General features: G+C 36.9%; 1 protein-coding gene across 1 annotated transcript; it reads left to right on the forward strand.

Annotated features, from left to right (window-relative positions):
- The first annotated feature begins 905 nt into the window (after positions 1-905).
- LOC107089908 (desumoylating isopeptidase 2) lies at positions 906-19,970 on the forward strand. The gene is made up of 5 exons (XM_015382965.1): positions 906-1,390; positions 13,299-13,371; positions 13,566-13,659; positions 16,480-16,621; positions 18,133-19,970. The coding sequence occupies exons 1-5, from the start codon at positions 1,343-1,345 to the stop codon at positions 18,412-18,414; spliced, it is 639 nt and encodes a 212-aa protein (XP_015238451.1). The 5' UTR covers positions 906-1,342; the 3' UTR covers positions 18,415-19,970.
- Positions 19,971-20,287: the final 317 nt, after the last annotated feature.

The following is a 20,287-nucleotide window of genomic DNA, read 5'->3' on the forward strand; positions in this document are numbered from 1 at the left end:
TGACAGTAATAGAGTTCCTAGTTCATCTGCTACAGGAAGAAGAGGATGCATCAAATGAATAGAATGACTAGTAGCGAGCATCTGATAAAAATCAAACAATAACGGTCATTTAAAAACGACACAAGTTAAAACGGTGATAAATATAAAATGTACTGTATTAATATATTTCAGCTTTTATCTCGTCATTACTCTGTGACAAGTAAAGAGCAACAAAATGTGGGGATAAGGGTCTTGCTCAGGCCCCAGATTGTATATATATATATATATATATATATATATATATATATATATATATATATATATATATATATATATATATATATATATTATATATATATATATATTCAAAATAGACGTTTTGCTAAGTTATCACACACCAGTATATTTATATGAATGCCAAAAAAAAAAACCTTATGAAAACACTTAAAAAAAAAAAAAAAAAGAATTTCATGCATAGGTTTACTTTTTTAACATGACTGTTGCCCTTCTAAGGCTTTCTGAAGGCAAATCTGTGTTTTGCAGGGTCCAATATTGTTTCACAACTCTAAAAAAAAAAACAATATACCAGTTTAATAATAATGGTGTACTTTTTTTTTTTTTAGATGTTTGTTAATTTGCATAGTTGCTCATAAATACATACATTCTCAGAAAATAGTTTTTCTGTATGGAAAAAAAAGTATAAAGCTGACCAATAGTTTCTCCACTATTAAACTGGTATATTGTTTCCAGTGGGAATGGTAATTACGACATAAGTGGGTGATAATGTGCAATTTTCAGGTTGAGTTTTAGTATTTCCGCTACCACGCGAAGGCAGCAGAGGGCACCAGTCAGTTACAAACTATCAATCACGTGACTTTCTTGGAACAACACGCTCACCGACATTGCTGTTTCGCTCCGTGAATCTGCGCATGCGCATCGGCGTATCTGGACCCATCACTACTCAGAAGTATGTTGTTTATAACAGTGGCTGTTCTTGGAAGATGAGACAAAAATTTTTCCACTGTAAATGGAGCTCAAATATATCTCTTTACGACGCCGGTAGCCGGCGGGTTTAGCTAGTGGTTTAATTTGGACACCGAGGAGGCTCATCCGTCCGCCGCCGCTGCTCCCCCCCTCAGCGGGGATTTGGACAAAGCCAGTCAGATGTTGGACGATAGGATATATCATCGGAACTGCTACGTTTTAACAGCGAGGTTAATAATAGAATTTTCAAACTGAATATACCGCCTAGAAAAAGTGACGGCGGCAAGACGGTTTAGGAGGCGAGGGTTTGGATCTCGCACCGAGGGAAGGAGAAGGAAAAAGCCGCGGGGAAGAAGAGAGGAAAGGGGCCGAGATCCTGATGCCAGTGATGGCAAACGAGCCGATCATACTAAATGTCTATGATATGGTAAGAAAAAAGGACGATATGAAGCTTTTATGTCGCTTTGGTTCATCGGTATTTTAGAAACACTTTGTAAAATAAACACTGGGACGTTCTTTTTTATGAGGAAAGTGAAAATACTGTGTTTCTCTGTTGCTCCCTCTGCTCATGGGTAGTGGTTCACTTAGGGACCGTCAACAAATTTCCGAACCGAACACTATGGTAGAAACAAAAAGAAAAACATTTTAACACTTGTTGCCAACTAAAGGAAAACAATAATAATTCATGCTACTAGATTAAATAAATGAGATGCACACATTTTAATTCAAATTGTTTTTCTTCAATAGCTTTAGGTCACCAATTGAGTGAAAATCTATATGAAATTGCTCTAGTAGATGGGACAGATGAGGCTAATTCATTCGTTATTCTGTTTTAAGCCTTTTCATATTTTTTAGGGTGTATATATATATATATATATATATATATATATATATATATATATATATATATATATATATATACTACCCTTCAAAAGTTTGGGGTCACATTGAAATTTCCTTATTTTTGAAGGAAAAGCACTGTATTTTTCAATGAAGATAACTTTAAACTAGTTTTAAATTTAAAGAAATACACTCTATACATTGCTAATGTGGTAAATGACTATTCTAGCTGCAAATGTCTGGTTTTTGGTGCAATATATACATAGATGTATAGAGGCCCATTTCCAGCAACTATCACTCCAGTGTTCTAATGGTACAATGTGTTTGCTCATTGGCTCAGAAGGCCAATTGATGATTAGAAAGCCCTTTTGCAGTCATGTTCACACATCTGAAAACAGTTTAGCTCATTACAGAAGCTACAAAACTGACCTTCCTTTGGGCAGATTGTGTTTCTGGAGCATCACATTTGTGGGGTCATTTAAACGTTAAAATGGCCAGAAAAAGAGAACTGCATCTCATTTATCCTGGTCCCGCAGGGCTTTACCATACAAACAGGAAAAGTGGCACAAGTGAAATTGGACACTGACGTCGGACAACATGCGGCAATTTATAAATGTTTGAAATAAGGTTGGGTCTGGATTAGTGAGCAGGTGGGTCCGGATGCGGACCTGCGTCCGCTAATCAGTGACCTCTGACCCAGAGTAACATTAAACAGATCCCAAGAAACCATGTCATATCTCAACTTTATTCTTTTCACACATGTAAAGAATTTCTTTTAGCGATAAGTACACTTTATGACAAAGTTTCATGAACTAATGGATTACCTGTTTACACATGTTGGGGTTTTATACCTTGTCATATGGGGGAGAGTAAAGCTGCCAGTGATACTGATGTTAGTAAGAAACAGAGAGCAGACACGGTATGACCAAAAATAATATTTTGTGCTTAATTTGATTCAGTGGATGACATCCACATTACTCTGAGATATGTTAGTGCCTAACACATATGGTATATATCATGTCATTTTTTTTTTTATAAAGGCAGTGCGAGGCCTGTTATCCAGATTCAATTGGAAATTAACGTGTCATTGACATTTCCAACTCAAGGTTGTTAAACAGACCCTGTTCTTATTTCTTAACAAGAAACAATTAAGGTCAATCTTTTTAATCAACAAAAACTCAAACCTTTCGAGAGCAGATGAGCTGAAAGAAAAAGAGGAAATAGAAAAATAATTAATAAAAGAATCTTAAAAGAATATCTATAAAAAGGCTTAGAATTAAAAAAAATAAAATGAGTGTGCCTCTTGTGTCTAGTCATGAGAACAATTTCTGACAGATTTTTAGTTATTAGGTCATATGGTCTTCAAGCTATTGAAGAAAAATGCAAAATGTTGGCTTTAAAACTAAAGAAAATAATAATAAGGCTTAAAATGAAATAAAAATAAGTGTGCCTCATCTTCAGATGTCAGTCAGGTACATGACATCTCAGGACCTTGAAGCTATTGAAGAAAAACAACACATTTGAGTAACAAAAACGACTTAAAAAAGTGAAAATGACTTAAAGTTGAATTGAAACGTGTGTACCTCATTTGTGTAATCTAGTAGCACAAATTACTATTGTTTTTTTTTCATCATTTGGCCACAAGACAAAGAATTTATTAGAGGTATTGTCCAAGTGTGAGTTCCTGAATCAGTTCAAGCGTGAGCTAGGTGCCCCCAACCCTGTGGAGCTTAAATATCTAATATTGACTTAAAACTAACTTCACCGTGGTGGTTACAGCCTTGTTTTTCATTATTTGAAGGAATAACTACCAGGGACACCTCCAGAAATGTTCAGTGATTGGTAGCGTAATGATAGGATGGCCCAGCGAAAGCACATTGAACAAAGTGTGAATTGTGTTTCAATTGCAGCGTTTTGAATCATATTGTAGCCTAGTAAACTAGCCCCACCCACCAGCGGCCAAAATCATTTTTGCTTGCGAGTGGGTCTAGCCTCAATGTCCCAGGCCCTAGAACTGGCAGGCCAATCACAACACAGAGATGTGTTTTAAACTTTTGGATGCAAAGTGGGAGGGGTTTTGAGGGCGTGAAGAAAAAGCTGCGCAACGCTGGAGAAAGCACAACAAAGAAGATGGCAACAACTATCAAACAGTTCGGGTTGACTACGCTTTAGAATCAGTTTTGAAAGGATCAGACTTGGGGTTATCATTGAAACGTGAGCAGGAAGAGGCTCTACGCTCATTCACTTTTAAGAAGGACGTATTTACCGACAGGCTGTTTGTTTACACTCCCCCACCAGCTTTCTGTCGCGCTTACTACGTCACAATCAGTTGTGCTCATTGGTCAGAGCGTTGGCCAATAGGCACAGACAGCGGTTTGAAAAACAACCGCTTGTTCTCTGATGTCTCATTCATCAGGGCCAGACTAAATTACACATTTAATCTCACATTTAGTCTGGTTTATCAGGCTATCATATTTGTGCACTATTTAAACATTCTACTGTACGCTAAATGTGAGATGAAAACATATTAGTCAAATAAGTTCTGATCTAGCTAACATTGAACAGGCATGGCTGATCAGCAGCTTTCAGTGTCGCCATCTTCCAGGACATTCCCAGGATGCTTTTCTTTCATGCAACCCCACCATTTCTTTTTTTTGGAAATATTCTTTGAATTTTAATCATACTGTTGTTTTATTATTTATTGAAAATAATCTTTTTTTATGGTTTAAAAGAGTGAGAATTCATGTTTTTTATATATTTATACACCAAAACTCAGTTAATGCAATGTTTTAAAAATTGGGTTTTAACTCCACCTCAAGGTTTCTATCTTTTATTGCCTGAATTCATTTTTAAAAGAATGTAATAAACATGTGACATTGTCTAGCTGGGGGCTGTGGGGGAGCTGGTTCATAGGAGTGGCCTCCCCCATCCCCCAGAGCTCCAGATTGCTTTTCTCATTTGAAACTATAGAGATATGAACCAAACAGACTTTTGTAAATGAAAAAAATAATATACAGTAAATCATTTGTGTTTTTATTGTTTGGTGGCATGCACATAATGTTATAATTTTAAAATATTTTTTCCCTTATTTCTTTATTACAGTCTTTAATCGGTGCAGCCAAAGCATAGCTTAGTTCTTCTAATTAGACCCATAGAGGAAGATTTTAAACTTATAACAGATATATTTGTATGCATACTACTAATTGTTTGTTTCAGAAAGGGGAAAATGGTTCAAAGGTAATATTTCCTCTTAATCTGGTGTTGCTATACAAAAAGAAAATCGTATTAGCATATTGAAAGAAGTCACTTTCTGTCTCTTTGTGACATGTTAAGGATGATGATGAGTCGAAGACTTAAACAGGAAATGATAAAAAAAAAGTGCATGTTAAGAAATGAAATGTACACTTCTGTTTTTGGTGTACAGTTGGGCCCAAGTTCAATTTTAGCAACAATGCTGACACCATGTAGTCTTTACTACATTCTGAGGGTTTTTTTATTAGTTGATTTGCTGATAAATCTCTCATCCCCGTGACGTGTAGATTACATTTAAAACAGTCTTTGATTAACTATAAAATCAAGATCCTCCCTTTTATCAATGGTGAGTTGGATTACTGTAAACTGAAGCTCCATATACATTTTCCATGTTTGTTCCTCATTGCACTTCTTTATATTCTTTTGCCCCTTCTCCCATTGGTTGTTTTTGTCTATAAAATGTTTAGTTTTCATACCCCAATAAAAAAATTTTTCTGACATGCTCTCCGTTAGCGCTTTAAGCAAGTAAGAAAGGTACTAAGCTATTCCTATAGATTGATCCTTGCTGTTCAAAGAAAACTGGAGAACATTTGCCTTATCATGCTTTGAGGGTTTCTTGAAATATTTTGCATTTAACACACTTCTGTAACAGTTTTTAGCTGTTTGTATTTTTCTTCCCTCCTGTTCTTCTCTTTCTTTCTCATTCCATACCTTTTCCTTGTTATTTCCTCTTTCTTCTGTCATCTTCTTCCTGCCCTCTATGTCCCATGAATCTTTCACTTACTCTCATTTCTAACTTGTCTTGCTGGCCTCAAAAGTCACTTCTCAGTAAAGTCTAAGAAGTCCTTATCTTCATCTGATTTTTTTTCTACCGCAGCATATTGCAGGGAAGCCAACATGCTAGCTTAGACAGAGCTAAGAGAGGAAGACCTCCTTAAACTGTTTAAAAAAAAGAAACGCTTGAAGCGCCTCTTTCTTTCACATACAGTTCTGTAAAAGGGACAATTACAAATGGAGGGTGTGGGTTGTTTTTGTACTCTTCCCTTGAATCCAAACTTAGCAAAAACACATGAATTGGCTCATTTGAGTGACCTCAGTACCAGTTTTACATGTCTAGAAACTGAATTCAGTTTTTTTGCAAAGTGTTAGAGCTGAGTCACACTAGATAAAGCCTTTTAGTGAACATCAATATTCATGTCTCTCCACACAACAATTGGCATTAAATCCAGACTTTTGGCTATTCTAACTTAAAACTTTTTTTTTTTTTTTTTTTAGTTGTGTTGTGTGGAAGGTCAACTTCTGTAGCAGTTTGAAGTCTTTTATAAGTCAAAAGATGGCACTCACTAGAAAAATATTGACATTTAAATAAGTAATTTTTTTATCCTTTTTTTTTTTTTTTTTGGAATTGAGGAGGGAAGTGAGACACTTTACCCATGAAACAAGACAATATACATTTAAAATAATAAAAAAAAACAACTGCATTGTCTTATTTCAAGTGCATATTATCTAATTATCTTATTTTAAGAGTAAAAATACTCATTCCATTGGCAGATTATCTTATTTACCTGTTCAAATTAAGCGTAAATACACTTAATTTAAGAAATGTTGACTTTCTAGATCGTTTTTGCAGTGCTGTTTTATGATTTGTCTTCCCTGCACTTTCAGTGAAGCATCCACACTCAATAATGCTACCACCACCGTGTTTTATAGTTGGGACAGAACCGTCTTTTCAGGGTGATTCATCCCACATAACCTGAGTATGAAAAGTAGAATTTTGTGCTCCTTCTTCTCATGACATGTTTAGCATTAAGCTTGATGAAACTGTTGTTCTTCCAAAAGAAAGAGAAGATATTTCCCTGCTGTGTAAGCTAGCTCTGTGTCTGTTTTGAACACAGTGTTCTCTTTGAGTTTTGAAAATGCAAAGTGAAATGAGTTGAGGTCAACGACAGGCTAGTCTTTTGTCTCGTGTTTAGATTCAGATATCACATTCAAAGCAGAAAGCCAGAAGTTTCCCTCTGCAGTGAGGACAGCTCAAGATCAGTTATAGTAACTGCTGGATGGTTGATTTTCATATTCACTTCCTGGCGGACTGTTTAATGTTTTAGACCGTTGCAGAGTTACACAGACCTTTGTCAGTTTCCTAAGATGAGTATCTCATTATAATAAACTTTGAAGAATCTCTTTTTTTTTTTTTAGGTTTTAGTTAAAGGTGACCAGATAATCAAGAAGTAGCTAGAGAAATTAAATATTATTGTGATTTAACAACGGGACTAAGATTATTCCTCAAATAATTAGATTAGCTTGTTAGCTAAAATACCTGATGGTGGGAAACAATCGTTGAATTTTTTCTCTACTATTTACCTCGTTGTGTTTCTGCTCAGGTGGTTATTTTCGTTGCACAGCGCTCTTTCTTCCACTAATGATGGCTTACACCGCTGATGTGCCGATTCTAAGAGCGACCATCAGCTGGAAGACGACAAGGGATAAAAAAAAAAGCTGAAGTAACTGAAGTTTAATTACTGCGCGTCCTCTTTGCTGCAACACCTGGGCAGGAAACGTCTGCTGGATTAACTGTGTCAATGTGTCAGTTCATGACTAAGTCATTGGGTTTATTTTTAACTCATCCTTCGAAAGAACAGCAGGAAAATGTATTTTATTGTCATACTGATTCAGTTAACAAGATTTCTGCAGAACGAGACCACCTGGATATGATAGGAAACAGAATAAAAGGTGATGGTTTATTGTGCCTTTTAATTGGTAATGGTTGAACTGCAGTTATTTATCATTTCGTCTCTTTTTGCATGAAGAAAACAAGTTGGTTAAACTCTTCTGTTTTCTTCAGATAACATTAGGCTTTTCGATGTTAAAGACCTGTTTCAAAATCCTGAATAGAAAGCGAAAGCAAGTGATGCTTTTATGTACTTTAGATATATTTTTTTCATTTTCACTAAAAAGAGAATTGGCACTTTATTGAAAACTCACTCAGAAACTGTTGAGCTTTCTATAAGTTGATATTAGAAGATATTCTTTGCTACAAATGTTAGGTTTATATATTTAAAAATGTAATGCAAATTTGAACTCATTTGGAAAATAATGTATTTGTATATTTTTTCTTTTTCAGTTTAAATCCTAAAATAATTAAATGAAGAAAAATCAGCTAAATGTACTAATATTTTGTCCAATCAAAACAGTTGATGTAAGGTGGATTAAGTAAAAGGTTATTTCAGCCATTTAGCAAACATCTTGTGCAAAGACTTTTTTTTTAGAAAACAAAAAACAAAATTTAGAGTGTTTCCTGTAAACCCACCGTTTCAATATTTCTTTTTTCGGGGGGGGGAATATGAGTTTATAGCCCCATTTACACTACCCTTCTGAAACCGTGCCGAGATTGGTCCGAGCACGGTAATGTGATAACTGTTGAGTGTAAATGGCACGCACAACTGGCTGCGCCAGACACAACCAAAATGCACTAAACTGGTACTAGTTCATCAGTAGGGCTCGCCATGGTTCAGTTCTGCGTTGGTTCTCAGATAAAAAAAGAGCGCTTGAGCAAACTGCGTCCTCTCCTTACAGTTAGCCTCCATAATCATGAAATTTCCGACATTCATAAAAATACAAGCTTCCCTGCCTTGCCACACGATTTCCAGTGATGAGTCTGCTTAGCAATGTGATGAATCTCAACGTCTGTCATTGTTTCCCACGTCTGTAAGCCCTGATTAAACTATCGTTTCTCGTATCCACATCCCACAATCCGGCTCAGTCAAGTAAATTCACCAAAGGCTGCCTTCTTTGCCTGACTCTCCGCAAACTTCCTGAATGTTACGGGCGCCGCCATGTTGGTTTGCTTGTTTACCCCTAGAGAGCAGTAGTACCGTAGATCGTCACTAGGAGGCGAGGAACTGTGCTAGCGTGATGTGTACACAGCCATAAGGAAACAAGCTCGGCATCGAAGGTTTTCAGAGGGTAGTGTAGATGGTGCTTATGAGTTTTTAGCTAGGCCCCACTAAACTGGTTAGTTTAGCATCATTCATTCCTGCAGTAAATAATCCAATGGTTTCAATTCTTACAGCAGATGCGTTACTTCTTCAGATACTTGGAAACTTTGACCTATGTGCTAATACCATTTGGTCTGTTTCTGTGCTGCTACACCTGGTAGTAAACCGTGGAGGTGGGTAATTGAATAATGTCACTGTAATGCCCCAGAAATAGCTCCTGCAGACCTACAGGAAGTCGATTAGTCATATGGGACTATAATTACAGTTTCTGCTTGAGTTTTTATTACTATTGCATTACCTTCAGTTTTTGTATGTGCTTAGTTTCTGTGTCACACAGCAGGTAGTTTATTCTTCTTTATGTCCCTATCCTTATCTGATGTCATTATTTCACACAGTTACCAGACAGGAAATGGGATGAATGAGAGGGGAAGACATGTAGTAATGGTCTCAGTGGGATAAGACTCTGGTCTACCAGCGGGACGCTCCCTAAAACCTCATCTGATCTTTCATTTAAAAAAAATGTGTAAAATTAAATGTTTGTGATGTTTTTATTGACCCAAGAGGAGTTAGATAGTTGTTAATCTTGATTAAAGTGATAGAGTAGAAAACAAAAACAAAACAATAAGAAAAAAAATCCCTTTTTTCCAGTATTGAATTGCATCTGTTTTATTTCCTAACAGAAGGATGAAGTTTGACATTTTATCTGTTTACTTCTTTTTGTGCATAACCGTGTCTGTGCTTAAGACTGATGAAAATTCATCCTTCCATCTGTGGATCAATAGCCTCACGTGATTTTCAGGAATGTAAGTGCAGCACCAGTCTCTCTCTTCTCCCACATTCCCCATCCTGTTGTCTCTCCTGACCGTCCTGCTCCTGTCTCCACTAAGTGGATTTTCTGGCTCACTCTGAGTGCTTTAGTGCAGCCCTGTAATGAGAGAGCATTATCTTTACACCACCTGACTGCCTGCTAGACTGTCAGACAGACGGGTGGAGTATCTCACCCTGTTCTGTCAATGAGAAAACATGGTAGGACATTAGGTCTGTTTGTAACTGAGGAGGATGTGCTTATTGTGTCCCTCTGCTGTCATTAAGAAGAAAAAAACAAAAGCTTGGTGATAAAATAAAACATTAGAGGCACTTTTAATGGAACAACCTTCATTGTGGAAATAGAAGGTAAAAAATTATTAGTTTGTGGCAGACTTTTGTCACAGAAAGTTTGAGTTGAAATTCTTAAAAATATTAAATGCATTTTCTCCCATCCATTCTGCTTATTCATTGATTCTCCAGCTGATTCTGGGGATACCAAGGAAATCTTAACCCAGAAGGGAAATATGACCTCCAATAAGGCCTGGGATCTCCTCTCAGAGGAACCGTTGCATTGTGGCGATGCCAGAACCAGGAACTCCTCATCCCGTCATCAGCTGACTGAGTCCCAGGATTAAACGAAAGAGGTTTATTTGACCTGCTTGTATAAAGGATCTCCCAAATTCTGTGTGAAAGCATATGACCAGTCTTTGATATGAAAGATCAAAGCAATGCCTGCATTACTCCAGATAAGAACCCAGTCCCATCTCCTTGCTCATCATAACAAAACTACAAAAAATATAAACTCCTTCATTTTATCGAGAGCCGGACCCTGACCAAGAGGGAACAACTCACCGCTATCAGGTCTTATTGATGCTAAATAATTAAAGATAGGATTATGTTACTGTGATGTACATGTACTCTTTTTGCACCGTTGCAAAGCTTGTTGGAGTTTCAGGAGTTCAGCATTTGATTTGTCCTTTGTTCTCTGAAGCATGAAGGTAGAAACTTAGATTTAAATGTGATCTGAAAAGAAAAAATTGGCTTTTAAGACCTAAAAATCAGACTTTTAAGATAACCAGCTAAAAGCAGACTCGATAAACCCTTATATGTATGTCTGATAGTCATTTCCTTTCTTTCGGTCTCTCATTTCCTTTGCATTTTTAGAGCAGTGACGTTCATTTGGGGTTTAACCACAAAAATACAGCAAAAGCTGTTTCAGTTTAGTCATTGCTCTGTTTTCATCCCTTTGTTTAAGAAATGTTTTAACACTTAGCAAAGATTTAAAGCAGTCTTTTTCAAATTACTTGCTATAACTTTGTGGAAAAATATCCCAGACACTCATTGTCTCAGTTACTTTGACTCCCATCAGCAGCCTTTAATGTTTTAGAACTGTTCATGAGAGGATTCTCTTGCAGCGATGCATGGGTTTTGTTGTTGTTCATGTTTTTCACACATAAAGTTTCTAAAGAGAGCAGTCATAGCCAACAAGTTGACAAAGACTTCCTTTATTTTTGGGGTAGCCCCAAAGGAAAAAGAAAATCACAAGTTTGGTTCTAAAACTGTTTCTTTGTCGCCAAAAGAACAGCAGATTATCAAAATGTTGCTTTGTGTCAAAAACTTCAACCTGAGGCAGGTTTTTACATCTCCTGGGTATATTGTGATATTTACCCAGAAGACGTTATCTCTACAAACTCTCTACATCACAAGTTTGAAGCAGCGGCAGATGAATTAAGCAATGTGAACATTGGAAAGTTTATGCTGATTTTAAATTATAAAAAGCAGCATGTGAGTTAAGTATAAAAGCTCTTCCTGTGCTAATATATTATTTTTACCTACTGGTCAGTTGGTAGAATGAGAGAGAAATGCTGCTGCAGTTAAGGCAGTAATGTGTCCCTAATAGACATTTTTATACTATTCCTATGTGAGACTCTGACCAATAAATGTCATTTCCAACATTTGTGGATGGCAGCTGTTGGTTCTGTCACCTTAGTTTAAAGAATTGGGCCAAATATATGTTGTCATCTGTAGGGGTGTGGGAAATAATCGTTTTGGCGATATGTCGTGATATTCGGCTGCCCAATATAATATCGATCTTTCACTTCTTAGTATCGATTTTAAAAAAAAAATGGTTACATAAAACATTGATGGGAAAATGGGCTACCTCTGCACCACCACTCTGGCAGAAAGCGCTGTGGAGCCCTTTAACTGTGCGTGCAGCACCAAATCTGTATTTGAGGCAGTCACAGTGGAAGAAAACCCCAAACAACATGGTTAATAATACCTAATCAATATTTTTTGATGAAAATATACAGCACTTGCTGTTTTATCTCATCATTTGATTTTGATAGCTGGGGAAAATATGGCAATATATAGTGATACTGCAATATCGTGATAATATCGTATCGTGACCCAAGTATCGCGACATGTATCGAATCGCAACATTCATGCCAATACTCACCTCTAGTCATCTGGCACTGAGAGTCTCTATTTTAAACAGGAAACATAAATGTCAAAATAAAACAAAATGGCCAGAGTAATAAGTGAATGTAAAAATAGTGATGATTTGCATCATTGTGTTGCATTTTAGCCTGATGTGATTGCATTTAAGGTTTTGTTGAAGGATCAAAGGTTCATTTGGACTTCTTGTTTTTGTGATGAAAAATTTATTGAAATAGCATTTTTTTGGAAGTCCATATAGGCCTACAAAGTATGTCATCATTGCCTTACTAGTGTGAAAAAATATTACTATTTTAAAGTACTAATGTGTTTTGTGGTTTTTTATTTTTCATTCTAGTGGTAATATTTTCCATTACTGGTTAGTTGTTGTGTGTATGTATGTATATATATATATATATATATATATATATATATAAATTAATCGTTAACTGGAGTATAGAGTCTATAAAACATGCCATATCTGAAAAAAACAATACACCATGAGCAGCAATAATACCAAGATTGTAATAAGATATGTTAACATTTTGTATTTATCCAAAACTCAAGTGGACTTTTCTTTAAGAAACCTCCTTTAAGAAACCTTTGGCTTTCCGAATAATAATCGATTCATCAAAGAAATAATCAACAGTTAGTTTAGATGTTAGTTGCAGCCCTAATATCTGTCTGTCTGTCTGTTATAGGCATGGGCCTTACACTTGCCCCTCTATGACATTATATATATTAGTTTAACACATTTACAGTAAAATCTTCCAGCTAAAATACAGAGTTCTGCTGGTTTTGGTATAAATTGGATGGTTCACCAAATATTTTGACTATAGGGTTCGATGGACTAGAAACTTTGCAGATAGGCCTTGAAGTATCATTAAATGTTGTCCATACATGCTGTGCGTAACCGGGTTAAGCATAGTATGGAGCATTTCACTTACCCAGCAGTATATAATGCAGACTTTGACCTAACGTGTTCTTTTTTTGATTATGTTGCAGTATTGGATCAATGAGTTCACCAGCTCTCTGGGTATTGGAGTTTTTCACTCAGGAATTGAGATCTATGGAAGAGGTAAGGTTGGCCAGAGATTATATACCAAATACTCTGATAGTTCTGGAAGTATATGCTTTTTTTTTTAAATGCTCAGAAGGTATCATCCTAATATAGTGAAAAATATTTTTTTCCTCTAAGACATGTCTACAAACATTAGTTAACGAAGGCCTTTCTTTCTACTTGTGCTAAAATGAGTCTGTTCTTGTGTTCAGAGTTTGCCTACGGTGGACATCCATACCCATTCTCAGGGATCTTTGAGATCACTCCAGGTGACGCAACTGAACTTGGCGAAACGTTTAAGTTCAAGTACGTAGGCGGGGTTGGTTTCATTACTTTTCAGACAAGCACAATGTCTCTCTTTCTTTTTTCTTTGGAAATTATTACGCAACCTGGAAGTCAGAAAACGTGTCTTCTGCGTAAATTCAGCTGATTCACTTATTGCATAATCAACCATTTAGCTGAGATAGTTATTCAGTCCACTTTAGACTAAAAACAGAATGATCTCAATGAAGACAGAAAAACTGCAGATTTGTTTCTTCATCCGCTACAGATGCAGTTACAAAGCAGTTAAACAACAAAAAATATTTAAATAGGCAGTAAATGTCAGAATTGGCACACAAAGAATGTCTCAAGTTATTTAGATTTTTTTTCTCTTTCCAACTACCTCTTTTTTACTCGAAGTCAAACACCTCACTCTAAACAGCCAAATTTAGGGACCAGTCATCATTAAGTGATAGCGTCCAACAGAAAAGTCTTAATGTCAATGGTAAGTGGAGTAGTACCTTTGTTCCCATCATAAAGATTTTTTTTGTCATTGTATTTAACAAGAGTTGCAACAATCAGATCCTGATCAGTAATTAGTCCTTTTTCTTTAATCTTCTCTAATTGTTTATTGTAGATCAATTGAGGAAATCTAACCCCTTTTCTCTTCATTAATTGCATTAAAACTAAGATTCTCCACCATGTTGGAGCTGTAGAAATGTACCTTGATTGCCATTTTAAAACCACTGGGTTGCCAGCGATTTGGTGGATCTTAAGTAGGGGTAATAATTCAGAATGCATAAAATTTCACCAGAAAAAAGTTTTAACAGTAGGTGGAGCCACAAAAGGTTCAAAACCCCACAGCTCTGGAACTGTTATAGCTAGAGGTCTGAACTTTTCTGCATTTGTGGTTGACATGATGTAAAACAAATATAATACAATAAAACCTGCTTTTTCTCAAGAATATCTGTTCAAAAAAGGCAAAACATAATTTCCGAGAATAAAAAACAACAACTTTGAGTCATGTTTGAACTGATGCATCTTGGTCTGTCTTCTGCTCACCCAGTATGAATTAATATATTCAGAAACTAGAGGGTGTTAGCTTTTAAATAATGTATTGCACATGTAATTTGAGCTTACACTTCCTAAGTTATTTGCTTTTCCATTTGGATATGCAAAATAGGCGAGGATTACCCAAAATGAGGTGGATGTTAAGAGGTTAAATCTCTTGCTACGAAGAAAAGACTTCCACTTTCTAGTGGAAGGTTGTCACCTCATTTTAATATGAGGTCACTTCTACCTCATCAAGCCTTTTTTAAAGGGCCCATTGCTGCCTTATAAATACAACTTTGGATTTCAACATTTAATTTTCAAAGAACTCCCAGCTATTTTTTTTTAATCATTTTACTCCCATTAATTTAACAAGTTTAGCCTCTTTTTACACTTTATTAAAACATATGCCGATATTTCATATGGCATCTTAGTGTTTGTTTTGGTCCTGAGGGCTGGATAAATTGCACTACTAGGCCAGGACCGACCACTGGCCTTGAGGTTGATGCATTTGTTTTAGTGTATAAAAGGCATATATTTTTGGATTTGAAATTTTTCTGATTTTATATTGGATTTAAGATTACAATCTCTTTCAAAATAAACACAGGAAATATTTCAAGGTTATTCAAAATCAGAATGGTTATGTAATACCTCAAAGAAAAGAGGGAATGTGTATATGCCATTTAAAGATTGTTTGTTCTATCAACATATTTAAAGGTATAGTGGAGGATGTCCTTTTTCCGGCTGGATCATCAAAATAAGTGGTCCTCCTAAATGTCAATCATTCTGGTGATATGTTTATGTAAAGCCATCCTACTTGCTGGTCCCTATTTTTACTTACCGATGGTGAGCCTGACATGGAGGAAAAATTTCTTCTTGCAAACAGCAACTTTTAAACAGAGAGTGCACGAGGAGAAATGGGCTTGTGCACGCTCCCGTACGCGTTTAATAGGCGTTCCCTCTCAGGAGAGGGTACAGGGGTGTGCATTTGCATTTTTTTTTTAAATGGGAGAGGGCAGGTCTCTTCAAAAATCAATGGAAATCCTCCACAATAGCAATACAAACGTTTTATTATATTTAATTACTGACATAAAATGCATTTTTATTGCATTTATTTTCTTTTATGTTCCAGAAACTTGGAAAAAGGGCCTTATGGAGTTGACATAATTCAGTAAAAATATTACATACCGGTAAATTATATAATTATTTTTGTGCCATGTTACATATTGGAATTCCTCAAAACAAGGAATATATGCAATTCCATGTTGTATTTTATTAATACAAAGATATAGACTGTCAGATTGCTTTATTGAGGTTGGGTTTGGTCCTTTAGTTAACTGCAACAGAGGGTTTTATTTTGAATGGTTTGCTCTGCAGTTGGATTGAAGTCAGAGAAATGGCAGAGAAGTCGGTTCAGTATGTTAGGAGAGCCTCTGTTTATCCAGAGCTGCTGTGCTGCTGCGTATTACTTCTGCTCTAGTTGACCTGCCCTATGGCTTTAGAGAGACTCCACACAAACAAACACACAGCCTTGCATGGTGTCCTCATACAGAGTAGGAGACTGTAGGTTTGGATCATGAGGGAGAAATGACTCAGGTACGAGTCTTTTCAAAGACTGTTTTCTGATAACCTCCTAAAGAAAATTTGAAAATACTCTTATTAGAAATGCATCGATCGTCCTATAAGAGCAATTTAAAACATTTATGTAAATTGGATTTTTACTGAATATTACCATATTTTGAAGCGATCCATTTATTTAGCATAATAAAATGACCCTGCGCTCTGTGATGAATGATGTTGGTTTCCCCTCTGCAGAGAAGCCATAGTCCTGGGCAGCACGGACTTCACAGAGGAGGATGTGGAGAAGATCATGGAGGAAATGGGGAAGGAATACAAGGGCAATGCCTACCACCTCATGCACAAGAACTGCAACCACTTTTCCTCAGCACTTTCAGAGGTGGGGTACAAAAAAAAAATTCCATATTAGGCCATTTTATCTCCTTACATAAAACTAACATTAAGTTGAAACCATGTTAAATATAACTCCAACTGGATGCTGTTGCAAAAAACAGATTAATGTTACATATCCCAATGCTTAAACAAGCTTATGTTTTCATTCTGCTCTGGGTAGCGTTGCCTACATGTCTGTGTGTGTGAGCCACCAATCAGCTTATGCTGGAGTGACTAATGAGCAGGGAGTCTTACAGTTAGCAGCTAGAGCTTACTGATACAAGCCTGGACGTGCAGAGCCAGCTGGCATACACTCAGACACAAACACTGATGTAGAACATATGTGCTGTAAATACCACACAGAGAAACCCTCTCTCAGGAAATAACAGTTTAGAGTTCAGACATACAGTCAGTGGAAAAACGGAAAAAATTGTCGTTATTGTTTGGCTGATTTTAACAATTTCCCTCTGGATCGAACTCATTTTTAGATCAGGTAAGGTAGAGAAGAGCAGATCAGGCGTAATAATTTCTTCTCCAGAGATCATATTGGTCTGTCACCTGTTTTCGTAAACAAGCCAGAGCTTCCTCACTGTTATGATCTGGTTACACAAGTCTATGGTGTGGTCATGTTTTTGTGGATTTTTGGAGAACATACAACATACATTTTCCGTTAGTTTTCCTTTGTTGCATCATTGTATCCTATCCTACTATATATACAATATCCTCCTTTGTTTTCTACTCTCATCCTTCCTTAAGGTGTGTCATCAGTCATTTAGATCAAGACAGAACAAGCACATAAGCAGAGGATGAATCCCTTTTATCTGCAAAAACAACATAGAAAAGATTGAAAGGATTAAACAGGGCACAAATTACATCCACTGGTACTTACCAAACAAAATTAGTATTGCTTTGAATAAATTACATTGACTAGAACACCTTACTTTTTAAATAAATACTAGAATAGATGGCAATGACGTGTTTTAGTGACCAAATTGTTGCAAACCTCCATTACCTGCTTCCATTTCATCTGGATTCTCATTTCACATGAAGCTGTTTGTGTTGACTGTAAAAAGTCTTCCTATCTGCAATGGGTAAACCATGGGGGTGTGGGTAATTAGGAGGATATTTATGGATTAGCTTCTTCTTTCTGATGGCCGCCCCCTGGAACAAAAACAGGACCAGCTATGAGATCATCATATGACTGCTAGTATGCCTTGGATTCTCTTTCTAGCGAAACAAGTTAGGAGACATTTCATCTTCTTTTTGCTGCTACCTAAGAACACTAGCATTTAAATGAACAATATGTGTTTATATAAATAAAACCATTGTTTTATGCTGCTGACTTCCCAAGCCAAAGTTTAAAATCAGAAATAATCTTTAAACCCCTATCGGCAGCGTCTGCTGCTGCCTTAAAAATAGTTTGGTGGTATCCTCTAGTCGTTTGGGTCTTAATGATGTCACACCAATTGTAAGGCAGATTGTTGTATATTTCTCACCTCCTTTATTTGTACTGCTCAGATCCTGTGTGGCAGGGAGATCCCTCGTTGGGTCAACCGTCTGGCCTACTTCAGCTCCTGCGTGCCATTCCTCCAGAGCTGCCTGCCCAAAGAATGGCTGACCCCTGCTGCCTTACAGTCCAGCGTGAGCCAGGAGCTCCACGGAGCGAACGGGGAGCTGGAGGAGGCAGAGGACGCCGCTGCCACAGCCTCCCTGGCCTCCATGTCACCATGCTCTCCTTCAACCTCCTCCAGCCCTTCCTCCTCTTTGCCTCGACACGCTCGTCCTCAGCCCCGCAGGTAGAAGCAGCCACCTCTGCTGGATGGCCTTTACTCTTTCCTACAGAGCAAGTGTGGTAACGGAGAACCTGCAGCGGCCAAAAGCCTTGTCAGATGGTTTCTTCAGGCACTGCTGCCAGCTGTGAATGAGAGCATCAGGACAGTCTGTCTCAGTCTGGGTCTGTGGAAGGTTCCCGCTGACAAAATGACCTCTTTATTCCCACTTCAAAGACAAAACCATCCCCACTTATTTGTCATTTACAAACCACATGCAGATTGTACCAGCAGTTACTTGGAATCCCCACCTCATCACAGGGTAAAGAAAATAGTCATTCTGCTTCACATAAAAACTCCTTCGGACACTGATACAGAAAATGATATTATTTCTATAGCTGTCCAGTTATTTTTATTTTTCAGGTGAATGACTTTCAGACACTGATTTAGGTGTTGAGAAACTTCCTGCTCAGTGTTATGGCCTCAGATCTTCCAGCTTGGCTTTCACTGAGACTGAACATTTCTTTTAGGCTGCCCCATTTCTGTTTTGTGAAAACATTTAAAAGCAGACGGGTGGAGTTTAAATTTAGTCCTCGTCTCTTCAGGATTCCACCCTGAAATCCTCAACAAATGTTTTCTATGACTGTTGATTAATATAACCTGAATCCAAGGGAAAGATTTGTACAAAATTTAGTGGCAAGTTTAGGAGAAATCCAACCTTTAATTTTAAGTAATTTATTAAGTGTGGAACATCCCTGGTTTCCTTATGCTCTCCTAGTGGTTTTTCTATGGGATGAGGTGTTAAGGGAAAAGGGTTGATTTGGTATCTGTTAAGCTGTTTTCATGTCATTAAACCTGGAAACAAAACAAATCTGTTTTATTTGAAGAAAACCAAATATTTTATTAAAGATGTCATGCTATTTTAATGAGTCTCTGGCACACTTGCAAATGTTATAGTCCCACAGCACCACCAAACTCCGCCGTGCCGAGCTGAACAACTCATTGGCATTGAGGGTGTGAAGCTGTCAGTCCTTTTGTTTACCTGCATGATCTGTCGTTATCCAGACTCGCTGAAAATTCCAGTGAATTCAGATGTTTTTATCGTGTCTGGTTGTAGATATGGACACATTCAGAGGAGTTCATGTCTTGTTGTGTTTTCCAGTCTTAAGTGATATTTTCTCTTCTCGTTTCTATTTTTAAGAATGGGTAAAAGAAACCAGGCTCTGTTCTGCTTCATATTTTTAAGCCTAGAGAAGCAGAAGTTCATCAATTATTGATTTAAAGTTACAATCTGATGAACTCTTTATGAGTAATAAAAGAAAACCTACACTTTGATTAAAGGTTGGATTTTTTTAAATGTTGAATATCAGGTAGTGAAGATAAAGTCATTTCAAGCATCTTTAGCAGAGGTTTGGTGAGTCTGTATGATGTCATTTGCAGCTAATAAATGATTTCTCTGCTGGCAGCTGCATTTAACATCTACTGAACTAAAGCAGCATCACTTGGTCCAGCCTACAAAACTACTGGATAAAGTTAAACTGTAGTTTAAGCAGTCAGCCTAATTCTTTGTATTTTGTTTCCAGTGGACTCTCCAGCAATAGCTCAGGTTCTTCCAGACAATCCTCCATAAATCAAACTGAATTATGTAACTGAAGATGCAGATTCATACCAACCCATTCACCTTTTACTGGGGTGATAAGCTTTTAACATTTTGTTTTTATCATTTAGGTTCTAGGTGCAGGTAGTGAGATGAAGGAGACTCTCACTCAGTAGCAGCTGCCATGGTGCCTTCAATCTCGGTACCTTATAATCTACAATTTTAAAAAAAGAAAAATTGTCAAATTTGAGTTCATTCAAATGCAGCGTTAAAAGCTCTTTTTCACCTGAGATCAACCTGGATCATT

The sequence above is a fragment of the Cyprinodon variegatus genome, unplaced genomic scaffold (assembly GCF_000732505.1).
Source record: "Cyprinodon variegatus isolate N-32 unplaced genomic scaffold, C_variegatus-1.0 Scaffold270, whole genome shotgun sequence".
NCBI lineage: Eukaryota > Metazoa > Chordata > Actinopteri > Cyprinodontiformes > Cyprinodontidae > Cyprinodon > Cyprinodon variegatus.

Coding starts and splice junctions, on each gene's coding strand:
- LOC107089908 (XM_015382965.1), top strand. CDS start 1,343: ATGCCAGTGATGGCAAACGAGCCGATCATACTAAATGTCTATGATATG. Junction 13,372..13,565: donor AATTGAGATCTATGGAAGAG/GTAAGGTTGGCC, acceptor TCTTGTGTTCAG/AGTTTGCCTACGGTGGACAT. Junction 13,660..16,479: donor GGCGAAACGTTTAAGTTCAA/GTACGTAGGCGG, acceptor TCCCCTCTGCAG/AGAAGCCATAGTCCTGGGCA.